The 18,722-nt window shown below is 37.3% G+C and overlaps 1 protein-coding gene across 3 annotated transcripts in view; it reads left to right on the forward strand.

Annotated features, from left to right (window-relative positions):
* GABRA3 (gamma-aminobutyric acid type A receptor subunit alpha3) overlaps positions 1 to 18,722 on the forward strand; it is a gene marked incomplete at its 5' end in the record, with an annotated part of 191,770 nt that overhangs the window by 108,395 nt on the left and 64,653 nt on the right. For all 3 annotated transcript variants that reach the window (XM_081042973.1, XM_081042971.1, XM_081042972.1), the window contains one exon: positions 8,560 to 8,780. In XM_081042973.1, the coding sequence (XP_080899099.1) occupies positions 8,560 to 8,780 (221 nt within the window). The remainder of the gene's footprint in view (positions 1 to 8,559; positions 8,781 to 18,722) is intronic.

Genomic DNA, 18,722 nt, shown 5'->3' on the forward strand with positions numbered 1-18,722 from the left:
AAAGTGGCTATGTCCACTTCAAGCCCTTATTTACTGGTAGGGTCTGGGGCATAGAATGGAGGACGGCCTTTGTGTATTTTGAAAGCCTTTTAGGCTGTCAGTCTCCTCTTATTCCATAGGATACCACATTCCCAGATGCAATATAGAAAGAAGGTCCATGTCTGTGGATTTTTGACTAAGATTCCATGACCAGGAATCTCCTGGCTACTTTTATGTAAAATGGACAAGGCACAAACAATGCTAATAAGACAATTTCAGGGGCTAAATGAGGCATATGGATTGAGATTCTCCAAAACAGAGAGTGATGGAGAGAAGGCAAAGAGCAAAGGGAGGACTGGGTGGCCAAAATAAGGGAGAGGGTGACCTGCTTATGTGACAATGTTTCTGGGGCCTGCTTTGAAACACTACAGTGTCAGAGAGTTGAAGACATCCAAGATCTAACACCAGCCAGAAATTCTCCCCCAAGAGCGATGTATTATCTCTGCCCAGTGTAGGAAATGTATTAAGTGTCTTTCCCAGGAGACAGACTTAGTCTTATTATCTGGAAGATTTGATTTAAATGCCTCACAAAACAACAGAATTCATTTGTCAATTTGGAGGCAATCATCCTTGGAGAGTATACAAGGGGTCACTTTGCAAGGAAGAAATTGATTGCATTTCTAGAAGAGTCAAGTCAAAATCGGATTGCTTTTGGCCAAAGGTCATGGGATACTTATGGAGCAAATAATCACGATGCGATTCCCCCCCCCCCGATAGTTTTAACTATGTTGAGAACAACATATTACAAAATTCGTACCCATCACCCGACTTTTTAAAATCTTAAACATTTGGCCATATTTCTTTGATTTTTGAAGAAAATCTAAAGATACAGATGAAGTCCCCTGTATACCTTATCCTGATCCCATTCCTGTCTCTCCCTCCCTCCTCAGAGATAATCAAAACAACGACTTGCTTGTTTTGTGTGTCATTCTTATTCTCACGCACACTACAGACTTGTATCTAAGGGTGTACAGTATACAGTCCACACAATAGCAAATAGCACAGTACATAGCAAATAGTGGCTTTCATGTTTTCAAACTATATAACAGGCATCATACCTTGCGTATCATTTTGCAGCTTAATTGTCAACCGTGTACTAAAGCTATTTTTGATACATTTAATTCACTTATTTTAACTGCCATAGACTATTATGGTGTACAAATACTTATTCATACACCCATCCAGTTCTCTTGTCAATGTACATGTTTCTAGTGTTTTTGCTATTAAAGGACAATGATACAACCAATATCTTTGTACACATCTTCTTGTGAACATGTTTGAGTTTCTATAGGGTGTCTATCTACAGATGAAATTTCTGTGTTGTAAGGTTTGCACATTTGTAACTTTTTTCAGGGAGGGCCAAATTACCCTGGTGATGGGTTGTACCGATTCATAATCCTAACTGGCAGTGTAGGAGAGCCCCATTTCTCTGCACTTTTGCTAATGCTTTGTATTGTCATACTTTATTTTTGCTATTCTGATGGGTGTGAAATGGTACTAATTGATAGTATTTGCATTTTCTTGTTTACCTGTAGAGTTAAGGATCTTTTTATGTTAGTGGCCAATCTGTGCCACTAACCACAAGATGCCTTTGCCACCACCTGCATTAGCAAACCCATGCAGATCCTGTTTTCTCACGTTGCCACTTCTGAATTGAAGTTTCTTGTGGGGTATGCGCATGTGTGTGTATATGTGTGTGATTGGTGGTTCCTAGGTCACTAGTTTAATTCTAATTCCAAGAAAGGCTGGCAATTTGAGTTTTGACTCTTAATTTAGGAAGGCAGAACTCATACTATGGGGATTTCTGCAAGATTTCCTGGAAAGGCCAAACAAATAATGGTGAGCAGTAATGAACATGACAGATATCTACTTCACATTCTATTTCTAGTTTTCTAAGGTGTGTGTGTATGTGTGTGTGTGTGTGTGTGTTTAATTATGAATGGACTTGAAATTTTGCAACTTCTCTTTCATCCCCCATTAAGACAATTACATGATTTTTCTCCTTGAATCCTAATGTGGTTAATTGCATTAATAGATTTTCCTATTAGGCTTCTTCACATACCTGGGACGAATCAAACTTGATAATGATGTTTCTAATACATCTTTGGTTTGTTTTACATTATTTTATTTATAGTTCTTTGTATCTATCTTCACAGCTGTTCCTCAATTATACCACTTCTCATCACCTCAACTACTGCTCCTCTGGTTCAGGCCACCATTGTCTCTGACATATTCGATTATAAAAAGCCCCTCACTGATCACACACCAAAGTGGAGAAAATAGTTTAATGGAGCCTCATGTACCCATTACCCAGCTACAAAAATTATCATCATTTTTTTGTCAATCTTATTTAATCTATATTCCAATCACCCCTCCCCAACTGTTCTCTCCATTTTCTCTCTCTCTTTTTTTTTAAACTTATCATTTGTTTTCTATTGTTCATGTTATAGCAAACTGGATTTGGTTTTATTCATCATCTGTATTATTTCTTTTTTGTTTTGTGTTTCACTGATGTTTGCTTTTGTCTGGATCATCTTTTTCTTTACTTTTCTTGGAGTACTCTGTGGTCCTTCTGGTTTCTTGAGGTAGATTAGCTTAGGGTTTTCCTTTTTCTTAAGGATATCTTTAAGGCTTCTTTATGGCTGCCAATTTCCCTCCAAGTACACTTGAGGCACCCACTACAAGATTTCATGTACAAGCATTTTCACTGCTTGTATATCACTAAAACGTTTTTGAGTGTCTGTGTGAGTCTCTTTTATTATTATTTTTTATTAGTTTCAGGTGTACAAAGCAACATACTAGTTAGACATTTACATCTCTCATGTGATAACTGCCTCCCCCAAGCTACTACCCCTCTGACATTGTATATAGCTGTTACAAATACCATTAACTATCTATCTTCTTTATGCTATACTCCACCTTCAGTGTGTATATATATATATATATATATATATATATATATATATATATATACTTTTATATATATATATAAAATAAGATCAGGTCTTATATTCATTTTTGCTCCAAAAGACGCATTAGAGCTGATTGTCCAGCTAGGTCTTATTTTTGGGGAAACACAGTGTCTACTAATTTGCTCTTTCTAATCCCTTCACCTTCTCCTTTATCCCCTCACCCCTCCCATCTAACAACCAACAGTGTTTTTTTTCTGTATCTCTGAGTGTATTTCGGTTTTGTTTGCTCATTTTTTCCTGTTCTTTAGATTCCACATATAAGTGAGATCATATGGTATTTGTTTTTTTCTAATACTTTTCATGGTTTCTTAGTGGGTTTTTCAATTTCCAAATGCAAAACTTTGTTATTAATTTATAATTTAACACCTCGGTTTTTTTTGTTTTTTTTTTAATTAATTAATTAATTTATTAGTTTCAGGTGTACAAAACAAGGTAATACTTAGACATTCATCATTTATATCCCTCATACTGTGAACCCCCCTCCCCCCATCCACTATCCCTCCGACCTCACACTGAACCATCACATTATATATATAAAATTATAGTTGGCATTCATTAATGTTTAGCTTCTGATGTACAATGCCATGATCAGGTATCCACAGTATCCCTGAGGTGGTCTCCCAAATAGGACGCATGTCCATCGGATACCCAACAAAATCTTTACAACATTATAGAATACCTTCCCCAAATTAATTTTCAAAAAAAAAACCCTGAGGCCATCTTGTGGTCACCAGCTGCTTCCAAATCCCTTCACCTTTCCCCTTATCCCCAACCCCCTCCCACACACCCATCTAACCACTCTCGGTTTTTTCTCTGCGTCCCCAAAACTGTCTCTGATTAGTTCATTCACATAGTCTTTTCTTTAGATTCCATATATAAGTGAGATCATATGGTACTTGTCTTTCTCTTTCTGACTTATTTCACTTAACATAATGTTCTCTAGATCCATCCATGTTGTTGCAAATGATAAGATTTCTTTCTTCTTTATGGCTGCGTAATACTCCATTGTATAAATGTACCACAGCTTCTTAATCCAGTCATCTACCGATGGGCATTTTGGTTGTTTCCATATCTTGGCTATTGTTAACACCTCGTTTTGAAAGGAGATGGTCTTATAGGATATGGAATCTTTTTTGTTTCTTGAGATTTGCTTTATGGCTTAGCATGTGATCATTTATTTTTGATTAAAAAAAGTGTGTTTTACTAACTGTTAAGTGGATAGGTCTATGTGTGTTCCTTAGCTCATGTTTGTCAGTTGGGTTGTTCACATATTTTGATCATACAAATTGTTGGTCTGATTGGTCTTTCATTTATTGAGAGTCTATGGGTTTATCATTTTCTCTTTGTAATTCAATTTTTTGCCTTACATATTTTGAGTCCATGTCATTCATACATAAAAATTTAGAATTGTTTTTTTCCACTTGAGATATTCCATTTCTTTAATTAAAGTTTATTGGGGTGACAATATTTAGTAAAGTTACACAGGTTTCAAGTGTACAATTCTGTAATACATCATCTATATATCACATTGTGTGTTCATCACCCAGAGATATTCCATTTTATAGTGTAATAATATTTTATCCTAAAGAAAAATGTTTGTGTTATAGTCCACTGTGTCTGTATTTTGTAGTTCTACCACTTGATTTTGATTAGGATTTGCCCAAACATATCTTTCCATCACTTTATTTTTACCCTGTGTTTTTACGCATTTTTCTTTTCTTAAAATTATTTATTTCTTTTTTCAGTTACAGTTTATATTTGAAGTTATTTTATATTAGTTTCAGGTGTACGGCATGGTGTTTAAACATTTATATAATTTATGCAGTGATCCCTCAATAAGTCTAGTACCCACTTGACACTATACATAGTTATTGAAATATTATTGACTATATTCCCTATGCTGTACTTTACATCCCCATGACTATTTTGTAAGTACCAATTTGTACTTCTTAATTCCTTCGAGTCAAGCCCTATCCCATGTTTTTCTATGCTTTATTTTTTTCTTGCCTTCTATAGGATCTTCTCTATTACCATTAGTTTTTCTCTACTGTGTCTTAAGTTTTACATTCGTTTCTAGTATGTTATTTAGTTGTTACCTTAAATGATAACACACATACTTGGCCTAAAGTCTAGTATCTCCATTCTCATCCCAAATAATACAAGAATGCAAATCACACATCACTACTCCCTCCTTCCACTTGGTTGACTCTAGTTATTTGTTCCACCTTGTTTTTATAGACCTTATTACCATTTGTGGAGAGTCATTATTTGTTTAGTTTACCCGTACATTGTCATCACTTGTGCTCACCATTCCTTCTTGCATCTTCCTGCTGGTTTCATCTTCAACCACATGAAGAACTTCTTTTAGTAGTTCTTTTCCTAAGGATTCATTCAATCATTTATTTATTCGAAAATATTTATAGAGCACCTACTATATGCCAGGTAGAGTTTTAGGTGCTAGGTATATAGCAGCAAACAGAATAAAATCTCTGCTCTCATGGAGCTTCCAGGTTAGTGGAATGAATGAAACAGTAGGGAAAAAAATTTTGTCAGTGCTGTTTGACAAAATGATGTATGAAGAAAAAATAATGCATGATAAGGAGAAGGGGGATTACTATTTATGATAGGATGGTCAAGGAGTTCTTCTTGGATATGGAGAGTTTTGAATGAGACCTGAATGCTGTGAGTGACCCAGCCAGGAGAAAGTCTTATTTTGTCTAAAATTATCTTTATTTTGACCTTGCTCTTCAATGATAATCTAGTTGACTATAGAATTCTTTTGGCTTCTGTTGTTGTTTTCAAGAAGTTTGCTATCAGTCAAATTGTTATTTCTTTGTAGGTCATATGCCTTTTCTATTTTGCTGTTTTTAAGATCTCTTTGGTATTCTTCAAATCCACTATGTGTTGGCTCTGTTTTATTATATTGAGCTCACTACTCATGGTTCTTGAAGCTAAGGATGCATGTACACATATTTCAACAATTTTGAGAAACTGTCATCCATTAGTACTTTAAATATTGTTTCTCCCCCATTTTCTCTCTTACTTTAGAATTTTATTAGATTATGCTGAATGAACCTTTACCTTTTATCCTCCATGGTACATATCTTTCATATTTTTTTTATCTGTCTGAAATACACACTGAGCAATTTTTCTTCACTTGTATTTTCTAGTTCACTAATCTCACTTTAGTGATAGCTAATCTTCCATGTAACATATCCATTTATTTTCAATGACTGTTATTCTTTGACAGAAAGTCTACTTCAAATAGACCTTTTTAAAATCTGTTTTTTCTCGTTCTCACCCCATAATGTCTGGATCTTTTTTCACATTCTCAATCTTCCCTTTGATGTCTTTATCATCTTAATTATGGTGCGTTTATAATTTTGATTATTCTGTTTGCTTATTCTGTAATGTTAAGTTCTTGGAGGGGGCCTGATGCAGTTATATGTTGTGTTAACTGTCAGTCACAACCATTTCCTTAGGCATTTTGTCACTGTGAATTGTAAGTTTATTTTCAGCAAACATTTATTTGTGGTCATATCTCTCCCGAGTGTTTTTGTATTTGCTTTGGCAAGTCAATCTAGAGGTATCCCCATCCTTAGACCATTTTTATGTTAATTTCTCAGTTTACAAGCCCCAAACCAGACAGATAGGGTACATTTAAGCATTAGTCCCATACATAATTCGGCTTGAGGTTGCTAAATCTCAGTAGAAATGCTTCCCTTGAAGCCCCTCCATTCAGAATTCATGCTTGGATAGATAAGTTTCCTTTCTGATCTTTCATGTTGTGGACTGGTTTTGTCTAATTCATTTTATCTAATTAATCCTTTTGCTGAGGTTGGAGGCCTTCAGGATCTTGGTTCTATGTGAGAGTCTAGTTCCAGCTTTTTACCTGGCACGGTCCTGGTTACACTTGTTGTCGTGGTATTGATTAATTGATAAAGCCTCTCTCACTCTTGGAAGTGTTCTAGTTTAGACAGTAAAGTATATAATCTCCTTATCCTTAGACAGGAATGTGCTTGGTATGCTAGAGGAAGAGAAAAGCCAGACTGGGTAATCCGTAGAGGGAAGCACAGTTAAAGAAGAGCTCAGAGAGAAAGGCAAGAGCCAGTTTATGAAGTGCTTTCTAGATAAGAGAAGGATATTGGAATTTATTCCAGGTATGATTGGAAGCCATTAATGGATTTGAAGTCGAAGGATTTTAGCAGCTTCTGGCTGCTTCTTTATTTTGCCTGTCTACTTAGAGGTGTCCCACAGGTCTTGTATAGTTTGCTGGTCAGTCAAGGATTTGGGCAGAATTTGGGATAAACCTCACATTTTGGGGTTTACCCTCTCAGTGCTTCTCTTACTTCCAGGACCTCACCCTGAATTTTCAGTTCTTTGGCCAGCCTTGAGCTCTATCCTGTGAGATACTAAGCCAGTAAGTTTTCAGATTTCTGCCAAATTAATGAACGTCACCCAGAAAAGTTCTTTGATGTGGTATGTAGTAGAGGACTTTCCTATTGTTTCTGCCTGTAGTTTTTAAACATGAGTTCTTACTGGTGTGTATCATTTAGTGGTCTGCTAGGATATGGGGCAGAGTATAAATACCCAGATTTGGGGTCCCATCCCTACTGTGACTCTCATGCTTTTAGGACTCCCACTCTTAAATTTCCAGATTATCTGCCACCTTGAGCCAATAAGACTGTGGTGTCTACCATGTGAATTCTAGGTTGGGGGGAGCACTTTCAGAAAAGAAAAAGCCACAAATGCGATTTTAACCGGTTGCTACTGCCATCTTTCAAGGGTAGACTTTCCTCAATTTTCTGTCTGCTTTCAGTCGCTCCCCATTACTTTCAAATAGTCTCTCTCTATAGCTATATATTTTTTAATTCAAATTTTATAGTAAGTAGCTATAAGGTATATCCAAATAATTTAGTCTGCTGTTACCAAAACCTGGAACATTCATTGTTATTTTAATTTGTGTTTATATGCACAGCAATTTTGAAACATTTTTTCATGTTTATTTGCCTCTTTTATCTGTTTCCTGAACTTTCTGTTCATGTCATTTACCCCTTTTTTCTATTTGTGTTCATCTTATTTATCTGTAAGAGTTCCTTATTTATTGAAGATAATAAGATATTAACTCATCAGACATACTGTTCTTTTGAGGCTCAAATCAAATGTGTTTTAAAATTTAAGGTTTTGGATTTATAATGATTATTATATTGGCCTTTGATGTTCATATAGGATCATTTAGTAGACAAGGTAAGGAATTTGTTCTTACTAGAGATGTCATTGCATAGAGAAGGGAGCTCTTGCCTTTTTATAAGGCAAGGTCTTGTGGTTATTGTATATGGTATCCAGGGCAGTATTGGCAGTGACCTTCCTAAGCAAAATCTTGTCAGATATGTTAACTCTGTACATAACCATGCCATAACTACTGTTAATAGACTGCTGCTTCTCTGCATCAGAGGAACTAATACAAGGTATTTAATATTTGCTAAGGACACTATGAATCCTTACCAGAACTCTATTGAAACGTGTTCTCCCTCTTTTTTGTCCCTAGGAGTACACCATCGATGTGTTTTTTCGACAGACATGGCATGATGAAAGACTGAAATTTGATGGACCCATGAAAATCCTTCCACTGAACAATCTCCTGGCTAGTAAGATCTGGACACCTGACACCTTCTTTCACAATGGCAAGAAGTCTGTGGCCCATAATATGACCACACCTAACAAGCTGCTCAGACTGGTGGACAATGGAACTCTCCTCTACACGATGAGGTCAGAGACTGGTACCCCCATCTAAAGTATCCCAGGGGTGGGACTGGGGTTGAAAGCAGCATGTTTTAGGCTAACCATTGAAATTCTTTCAAGTTTACAGATTGTTGATGCATATATAGGTGTATACTTCCTAACACATTTGCAGGAATACACACTCAGAGACATATATACAGAGGGTACCAAAAAAATGTATACACATTTTAAGAAAGGAAAAAACTGTATTAAAATTGTAATACTCAATATATACTGATCACAAAAGATGAATCCAAGTCCCATTTGACTTCTGCAATGACACGAGGTGCTCAAAGTGGTTCCCATCAGCGTCCAGACACTTCTGATGATGGCGAACTACTGCTTGAGCACCATTGACCAAAGTGCCCACTCGTATCGCTGCACATGCCATTTCAATTAATTCCCGAAGTGCCACCAGTATAGCCGGTTTTCTACGGTACACCACATCCTTTAAGGTCCCCCATAAGTAGAAGTCAAGAGGTGTTAAGTTGGAGGTTCTGTTGCAAACTCTCATCTCCATTGTCATTGTACTTCCACAACGTTCTCAAATTTCAAATACCACTTCAAAATGGTCTTGTGCTCCTCAAACAACAATCGTGTTTCCACCATTTTCTTTGACTGCCCTGCCTGTCGCCTGGTGACACTAGCATTCATTTGATTAATACCGTCTTTTGAGTGCATGTCATACTACACATGGCCACCGTAATTCAATTCAACTTCGAAAAGTAATATATAGATAACATCTCTTAAAATGTGGATACATTTTTGGCACCCCCAGTATTATAGCTATGCATATAGAGAGCTGGCCACATGAACATTCTCAGACACACAGATATATATGTTCATGATGTATAAATGTATGCATACTCCAAGACACGTGTGAACTGACATACAGACATATACATATTCAAGGACCCTTAAATACACAAATTCACAACCAGGTACACAGGCATGAACACTGTGACAATCACAATAGATTAGTTTTAACTGCAGCAACAAACTACTGATATGATGCAGAATTATGAAGGGTATTTTCTGAAACGTACAATGTTGCTATAATTTTGTATTTATATATACAACATATATTTAAAGCTCCATTGTCTGGGAATGCTAAGGAGTCTGATATATATATGAAGTTTCCAAACAACTTATATATCTTTTAAGCAATATGTATATATTTTTCATACTTTTTGACCCTCAAAGCATAAAAACCATCATAATTTTGTTTTTCATGACTCATTGTTATCATTAGAGTTTTTAGGTATTGAATTTTGCTTTTAAAGAGAGTGACTTTTAAAGGATTTCCAGTATGTGAAATGAAACTCAAATAATGCATGCCTGGTAAATACACGGTGAATACACGAAGTGTGCTTGCCTATATGTTACTCCCTCATTACTTTAAATTTGCTATTTATCGATGTTTTTTTTCCTGAAAGAATTTGGGAGAGAAGAAGATGGCCAAGGAAGAATGGATAAAAAATGGATACTTAAGAGGAAAGTTGAATTTAGAGAGGAGGAGCTAAGAGACTAGAAGAGAAATGAAAATAGAGTACAGGAAAGGATGATGGAGATAAGAAATAAAATGGATAGGAATGGGAAGAAGAGGGTAAAGAAGGGAAGGGAATAATCTGGAGAAGAGGTCACTAAAAATATATGTATGTATATATATATATATATATATATATATATATATATATATATTATTGATCTGTTCCTAGATATTGTATATGTATATGCTATCTGTATATTTGTATATGCATGTGAATCTATATTATATATATATATATATATATATATAGTATATAGATGGAGGAAGGGAAGGAGTGAGAGAGAGAGAGAGAGAGAGAGAGAGAGAGAGAGAGAGAGAGAGAGAGATTGTCAGAGATTATCAGGGAGAAGATGGTAAAGAGAGACTATGACAGGAGAGAAAGAATAGAAAAGTTGAGGAGATAAAGAAGATGAAGTAAAATAAAGAGGCGAGATATTATGATATCCTAAAAGAAAGAAGGAAAAATTGGAGAAAAGGATGTGGTAGATGGTAGAAACAAAAGACATAGAGAAGTAGGGGAAAGGACACTGGAGGAAAAGAAATTGTGGATGAAAGAAAGATGAGTCGTTTTTATTCATTTGTCGAACATGTTTTGATTTTCTAGTACATACATGACCCTGGAGTAAGTTCTGGGTGTGCAAACATTAATAAGGCAAGGTCTCTGTCCTTAAGATAATCAAAGTGTAATAGTAAAGAAAAACTAATGGATAATCATAAAACTATTAACTGAAATGGTAAAGATATGGGTAATTATGAGGAGGTAAAAAGGGTCATCTAACTTGTTCTTTTGGGTCAGGTTGAGCAGAGTCTCTGGATGAGGCAACACATAAGTTCCTGATAATTAGTATTAGCATTTGTTTTGTATTATTAGATAAGTAGAATGTAGTCATGAAAATTGTAGGTGGAAAGTGGCAGGAAGAGAGGAAGGACGTTCCAGGCAGAGAAAACCAAGTGAGCAGTTGCAGAAAATGGAATGATTTATTATGAGCAAGAGAATAGATGATCATTTTTTAAAAAAATTTTATATTTATATTTAAATTTTATATTTAAACCCTACTGACTGTGTAAAGAATGCATTTGCAGGGAACAAGACTGGAATTACGGAAACCAGTTGGGAGACAGCTCAAGTAGTCTAGGTGAGGAGTAGTGAAGGTCTAATTCAGAGCAGTGGATTAAGATAGAGAAAGGGAGATGGATTAAGAAGATAGTAAAAGCAGCCAATGTCAGAATGACAGCGAGGAGAAGTCAACATGGTAGGTGCCCAAGTAACATGGGTTAATGATAACGATACAAACTGGGGTAGATCATGTGAAAGTTAGGAGAAATTTAGATCGGATAAACCTGTGAAGTTAATTTTGGTCAAGACAAGTTGAAGAAAGTTTTTTTTTTTAAGAAAGTTTTAAATTATCCAGGGATAGAAGTCTAAAAGCAGCTGGATGTACAAGTCTTAAGACTAGGAGAGAGGTACAAGCTAGAAATGTAAAGTTTCATATTGTCAGTATGTTGGGACAACCATTTGAATGGATGTGATCACTTAGGAAAGTATTTAGAGTGATAAGAAAATCATGCCAAGGATCCAGTCACAGAGCATCACAATCATTAAGGCAGAAGGGAGAAAGAGGAACCTATGAAGGAGACCAAAAAGGAAAAGTAAGGAAGGTGTTCATAGAACCATTCATGTGCAGTATCTTGAAAGCTAAGTGTGGTCGTCAATACTGCTATTTCCACTATTTCCAGTTCACCTCCTGGGGATGTGGTAGTATTTATTGCACTTCCATAAAGGTTTCAAGTGAGGCGAGGAGAGCTGCCTTGCTTTGGCTAACCAAATGTGAGTGGAAATAACGTGTTGTTTCTGAGGGAGGACAGGAAACTTTTAAGAGGTTTTCCATGTACCTCTCCTGGCCACAGTGAGTAGCATTATTCCGGGTAGTCTTGGCTCTATTCTTCTGTGTCCCTTATTGAAGATGACATAGAAAAGAGTGCCCTCCCCACAACCTGAGGTAGACAAATAGTGTGAGTGAGAAATAAACCTTTGTTGCTTTAGGACACTGAGATTGTGGGACTGTTTGTTACTGCATATTAGTATAACCCATTTTGACTGATATATGGAAGGACTAAAGCGTTTGAAAAAGATGAGAGTGATCAATAAGAATAATACCAGTAATAGCAGTAATAAGTACAATAGTTAATTAACATCAGTATTGTACTTACAATGTGCCAGGAACTGTTGTAATCATTCTACTTTTATCATCTTTGTAACAACTCTATGAGATAGGTACCATTATTCCCACATTACACATGAGGAAACTGAGATAAAGTGGATAAGACAAATTTTCAAGATCACCTAGGTAGTAAATAGTTGAGCCAGCATTCGTACTCTGGCACTTCGGCTGGAGTTCATACTCTTTACTATTACTTATACATTTCTACAACATTGTTGGTTATTACAGAGATCAATAAATACAATATAGACAATTAGAAGTATGTATTGGGTTTGGTGACATAGCAGACATTGGTGTTCTTCACATATACTGTGTCAATGGATTGGTTAGAGCAATGGGAAACTTTCAGGCATTGTCTTAAAGGTAGTGCAGATAGTAAACATAGAAAATACTTTCTGTGGGAGACCACCTCAGGGATGCTGTGGATGCCTGGTCATGGCATTGTACACCAGAGACTGGACATTAATGAATGCCAACTATAATTTTATGTGTATCATGTGATGGCTCGGTGTGAGGTCGGGGTGGTGGTGGATGGGGGGAGGGGGGTTCACGGTGTGAGGGATGTAAAAATAAAATAAAATAAAATAAAAAAAGAAAAAAGAAAATACTTTCTGGGAGCTTGTTTGAAAATGAAAGGGATGGGTATATAATAGATACACTCAGCGGTAAAAGAAAATAGTTGTGGTTGTTTTTTTTTTTTTGAGTGGAGAGACTGGCACATATTTGTGAGATAACAGAAAGGGGCTAGTAGAAAGAGGGGCACCTTCCTTTATAGGTAAAGGAAGGATATGAGGTAATACATAAATGTTGAAAAAAAGGTGGGGAGGATAGGGCAGAATAGAAGTATAAGTGGTTCTAATGTATGAAAGAGAATTTGGAGAGAATAGAGCACACGTGAAGGAATAGATGGAAGAGAGATATACTTGTAATAAAGTGCATAAAAGGGAAGGGTTTGAAAAGGCAGTGGGAGTGTACACAATTGTGAGAAGAATTGAGTAGATCAAAAGAAAAGAGGATGTATGGAATGAAGTGGTTGGAGGGACAGAATGATGAGGAGGAGATATGGATGGGTAAAAGGCAGTAAGAATGTGAAAGAGAAGCTAGAGGGAAGAAAGTGATGGGCAGGAAAAGAAATGAGCACATAGATTGAGAATAGTACGTGACAAAGAATACAGACTAAATGAGGAGAACAGGATAGTGGAGAAACTGAATAATAAAAGAGAAAGAGGATAGAGGATAGGTTTGAGTTTTGAAGGAGGGGTAGAAAAGAAAGAAGGAAGGTGGGTAAGAATGTTGGACTATGAAAAAAGCTGAGGATGCAGATTGAGGAGGGTAGAAAATGACACAGACAAAGGATTAGTCACCTGAAAACAGAACTGGGTGAATGGGAAGAAGGTGACCATTGGGCCCTTCATTCTAGTCTGAATTGGACAAGAAAGTGGAGTTTGGGAAGATAGGAGTCCATGCAGAATGCCCCTGTGCATATTCTCAAGTACAGAATAGAGGAGGTACAGAAATTTAGAAGCATGGTGAAGCCACTGGTTCCCTTACACAGTACATGCTTTACCTTGGACCCAGGAAGGTGGGTCTGGAGGGAGACCTAGGATCAAAACTAAAAATAAAAGCTTTGCCATTTAAGACTGGGCCTTATATTAATTTTTTTATATTATTTTTCGCTCCAAAAGATGCGAAATTAGACCTGATTGTCCAGGTAGGTCTTATTTTCAGGGAAATAGGGTATGAGCAAATTTATTCATCTAGTGGCCTTTTGCAAGATGCAAATTATTGGCTTTCTTATTCTGATAACAATGTAGCAGCTGCCTTTCTTGCACACACATAAAGAGCACAAATTAAAGGCCGAAGAACACTTTGAGCTTTTCAGAAAGTGTTCCTTATTCTACATCATTCCGATAATTATTTTGACCTGCAGAAATCTTATCTGGATTCCATGGGAAAATTACAGCAGGACAGCCTTTGAGAAAAATCCGACCAAGGATTGCATGGCTATGTAACTAGGGCGGTTTAGAATGAAGCCTTGCCTTGTCTCATCTTGAGACCTCAAGACAACCATAAAAACGCAGGCCAAAGCTCATTAGCTGCTGCTTGCTCCAAGCACCACACGTACTAAAAGTAGAACAATAAGAGAAGATGAACAGAGCGCTGTTTAAGATGGTACACATGCTTATGAATGACTTTCATTTTTTTCAGACATGAATGTATAGGGAACTGCATTTCTCTTAATGACATCTTATTTATTGATGAAGGTATGGGTAAATAGGCTCATTGCATTTTTCTTTATACCTATTGTATATAAATGTTGCATAATATATAATACAGTAAAATAGTCCCACTGATTATTTCAGTAGGAGGGACAAGTACTCATTGAATTTAACTAGATTGTATCCCATTGACTTGAATCATTTATTCAACACATTTATGAGCGCTTATTATGTTTAAGACTTTGGGATATGTGCAGAGCTACAGAGATACATAAGACACTGATCATGCTCTTAATGACCCTAGAGACTAGTGTGAAAGCAGACATTTGCACAGATAGCTGCACAATAATTAAATAGAGAGGTTTGCAAAATGTGATGGGATTACAGTGTAAGGAGCACGCAAATCACGTGGCAGCATTAAGAAAAGTTGTCAAAAGGAGGCAATGCTTATCCTGAGTCTTGAATCTTGAAGAAAGTGTGGGTGACTGTGACACAGCTGAGGACCTGGGGGAGGTGTAGGAGGGTGTTCCAGGCAGAGGAAATGGCATTCGAGAATTGACGTCATGTGTCAGAAAATGAGGGATAAAGTGGTCAGCAAAAATAGATGTGGTCTCTGCCCTCACATGACTTACATGCTAGTGGGGAAAACAATTACATAAACCATGACAATGACGTGAAATCAGTGCTCTGACCAGGAAAGCAGAGTGGGATGGGATCATGTGGCAGGGACAATAAAGTGAGTATATGGTGATGGAAGGAGAACTGACTCTGGGTGGTGAACACACAATGGGATTTATAGATGATGTAATACAGAATTGTACACCTGAGACCTATGTAATTTTACTAACAAATGTCACCCCAATAAGCTTTAATTTTTTTTTAAAAAAAGCAAGAGACTTTTTTTAGTAAAAAAGTTTTTTTTAACTAAAAAAAAAAGTAAAAGACAGGGAGGAAGTGTTTTGGAGCGGGGGACAGAATGAAGGCCAGGGGAATGGTCATACAGTAAAGAAACTGAAAGAAGTTCAGTGTGAGTGGAGCACAGAGTCAAGTGCAGGGAAGCGGCCTGGGGTGGAGAAGGGGTGCTCATGAGCTATGTTGCCATACAAATGATAGGGATATATTAAAGAGTTTAGTGCAAGGGGATGACACAGACTTGCCTTTTACGTAGATCACGCTGGGAGCAGTGTGGAGGGTAGGTAGATTGGAGGAAGGCGAGACCCCTAATTTTATGAACTCTAATAATAACATGAATAACAACTACTATGTATTGGACACCTACTATGTACCAGACACTACATAAAACATCTCTAATCTTCACAAACTTATTCAATATAGGTATTATTATTTCTATTAAACTGATCTAGAAAGTAAAGCTTAAAAATTAAAAATGACTTGCCCAACATGACTCAGTTATTAGGCAAATCCTGGTTTGCCTGGCTTGAAGCGACTGCTTTTGCCACTAACTATGGTTTTTTAGAAGGATATGAATCTGTATGTCCAAAAGGTAGCATTGATGGTTCTTGGTGCCTGATTGGAAGTTGGTGGGGATCAGGATGTTGTATGAGCATGTCCTTTGAAGTAAAGAAGTCCCCTAGGAGAGTGTTAGGACTCAAGTTAGGAAAAATGAGAATTCCCGTGTTAACTTTTCCATTGAATGTGGAGCAGTAAAATAAGCTTTTGGAAAATGGCAGTGATAAGGAGGGGTAGTGGAAAATATCGCCAAATAGCATGCCTACTTGGAAGGATTTCTACATGACAGATGAAGGATAATAGTATGGAGGTGATACCGAATGTACAGAGGGGGCCAAAAAATGTGTACACATTTTAAGAAAAGTGTATTAAACTTGTAATACTCAATATATACAGGTAACAAAAGATGACTACAAGTCACGTGTGACTTCTGCAATGACAAGAGGTACTCAAAGTGGTTACCATCAGCGTCCAGACCCTTCTGATGACGGCGAACTACTGCTTGGGCAACGTTGACCAAAGTGTCCATTTGTATACATTTTTTGGCACCCACAGTGTTTATCCTTTAGTTACAGGGAAGCATGATTAGTTTTTAAAAAGTGAGCAACATGATGAGAGCATTCGTGTTATAGTTCAAACATGACAGATTAAGAAGGTAGGTTCTGTGGTAAGAGTACTCCTGGCCCTTTCTCTAAAATGGGGTGAATCATAACAATGCCTGCTTCATAAAAGCAGTTGTGGGGAGTAAATATAAACCATGTCAATTGCTTGACATTTGTCCTGGCACATGTCCACTCTGCGGAGGTTTTTGTGTTAATGTACCTTTTTGTGTTAATATCCCTATTTTTATAATTACTAAACTGAAGTTTCAATAGAGGCAAATTCATACCACTAATAAGTGGCAGAGCTGGTACAGAAACCCAACTCACTCTTATGTTAAAGCAAACTTTTTCCCCCACTGCATCTCACCATCACTTCCCCTAAGAAGGGAATGTAGGGCGTATCCATTTAAAAAAAATTGATTGGAAAATATTGGGGAACAGCATGTTTCTCCAGAGCCCATCAGCTCCAAGTCGTTGTCCTTCAATCTAGTTGTGGAGGGCGCAGCTCAACTCCAAGTCCAGTCACTGTTTTGAATCTTAGTTGCAGGGGGCGCAGCCCACCATCCCATGTGGGAATTGAACCGGCAACCTTGTTGTTAAGAGCTTGCGCTGTAACCAACTGAGCCATCCAGCCAAGGGGATATCAGTTTTAAGCATAATGAGTCTGAGGTGGACATGACAAACTGTAACTGGAAATGCAGGTCTGGAACTCAGAACTTTGATACAATGGGATTTTGTGCAATTGAATACACTGCATGAAGTGTCTTCTATGTGTTAGGCTACACAGGAAGTGTCCTACATTTAACTGAAAAGTAAAGAAAGCAAGCACTCATTTCTCCATGTTGCAGCATCAGGAAGAGAGAGCTGTTCTTTGAACCAATTAAGAGGCTTCCTGTAGTCTTCAGAACTCCATGCCTTCCCTTCATTCTTTGGCTGCATGATTGGGTCAGTTTTGCTTATGTGCTTGGGATGTTCCAAAGACAAATGATTTGAAAGATCAATTGTGCCTGATGCCAGGACTTCCCCCATCCCAAAATGTTAACAGCGAAGTTCCTCTCTTCTTACTTTAGATGAAAAAGCTTGCACTGGAGTCTTCTAGAGACTGCCTCTGAAATGGCCAGGAACCAGGGGAATGCATTTGGGTCACATTGTTAATTGTACAGTATTTAATGTAATCAAATCAACCAAGCATTGATGACTTTGTTTCACACAGTCCTTTTTTGTAAAGGCTTTTGCTCCAGGGGATTCCACCTGTAGTTCCTTATTCATTAAGCTAGCCAGCTAACTCACTAACTTACCACAGTTGGTAAGCCTTACTCTAATGAACAGAAGAGCAGAAAAGAGAGTGGCTCATTTGGTGCTCTGAGAAAGCTTACAGGGAGGTGAGAAGCAAGTAATAATACAAGTCCTCGGTCCAACATAAATTACTCTGTGCCATTCTGCATGGTGATATCAATCCGTACCCTCCGAGTCCTGCAGGAAAGCTAGGACACATTATTCACTGTATTAGAAAGCATAATAGACGTTTCACAAAAAGCCAACAATGAAGTGCTGTGAGCTAAAAATTACAGGTTTCATTACGACTTGGAGGCATGGGCCCAGATATGAGAGGGCATCACAGCGGAACTGGCATTTGTGCTGGAGGGAGGGAAGGAAGAATGTATTTCCAAGAGGTTTTCTCTCATTTGTTTCATTTTTGCCAGCTGCAGGAGGAAATTGGGGTCTTGAGATAACAAGACTCGTCTTTATTCTCAAAGGCAAGAAGCTGATCTCCAGGCAGATTGAGTGTGTTTAAAAGCCCCTATTCTAACACAAGGGACATTTACAGATTAACAGAAGGGACTCTCTAGTTCCAAAGAACCCAGCTG

This window comes from Rhinolophus hipposideros (assembly GCF_964194185.1).
Source record: "Rhinolophus hipposideros genome assembly, chromosome: X".
Taxonomy (NCBI): domain Eukaryota; kingdom Metazoa; phylum Chordata; class Mammalia; order Chiroptera; family Rhinolophidae; genus Rhinolophus; species Rhinolophus hipposideros.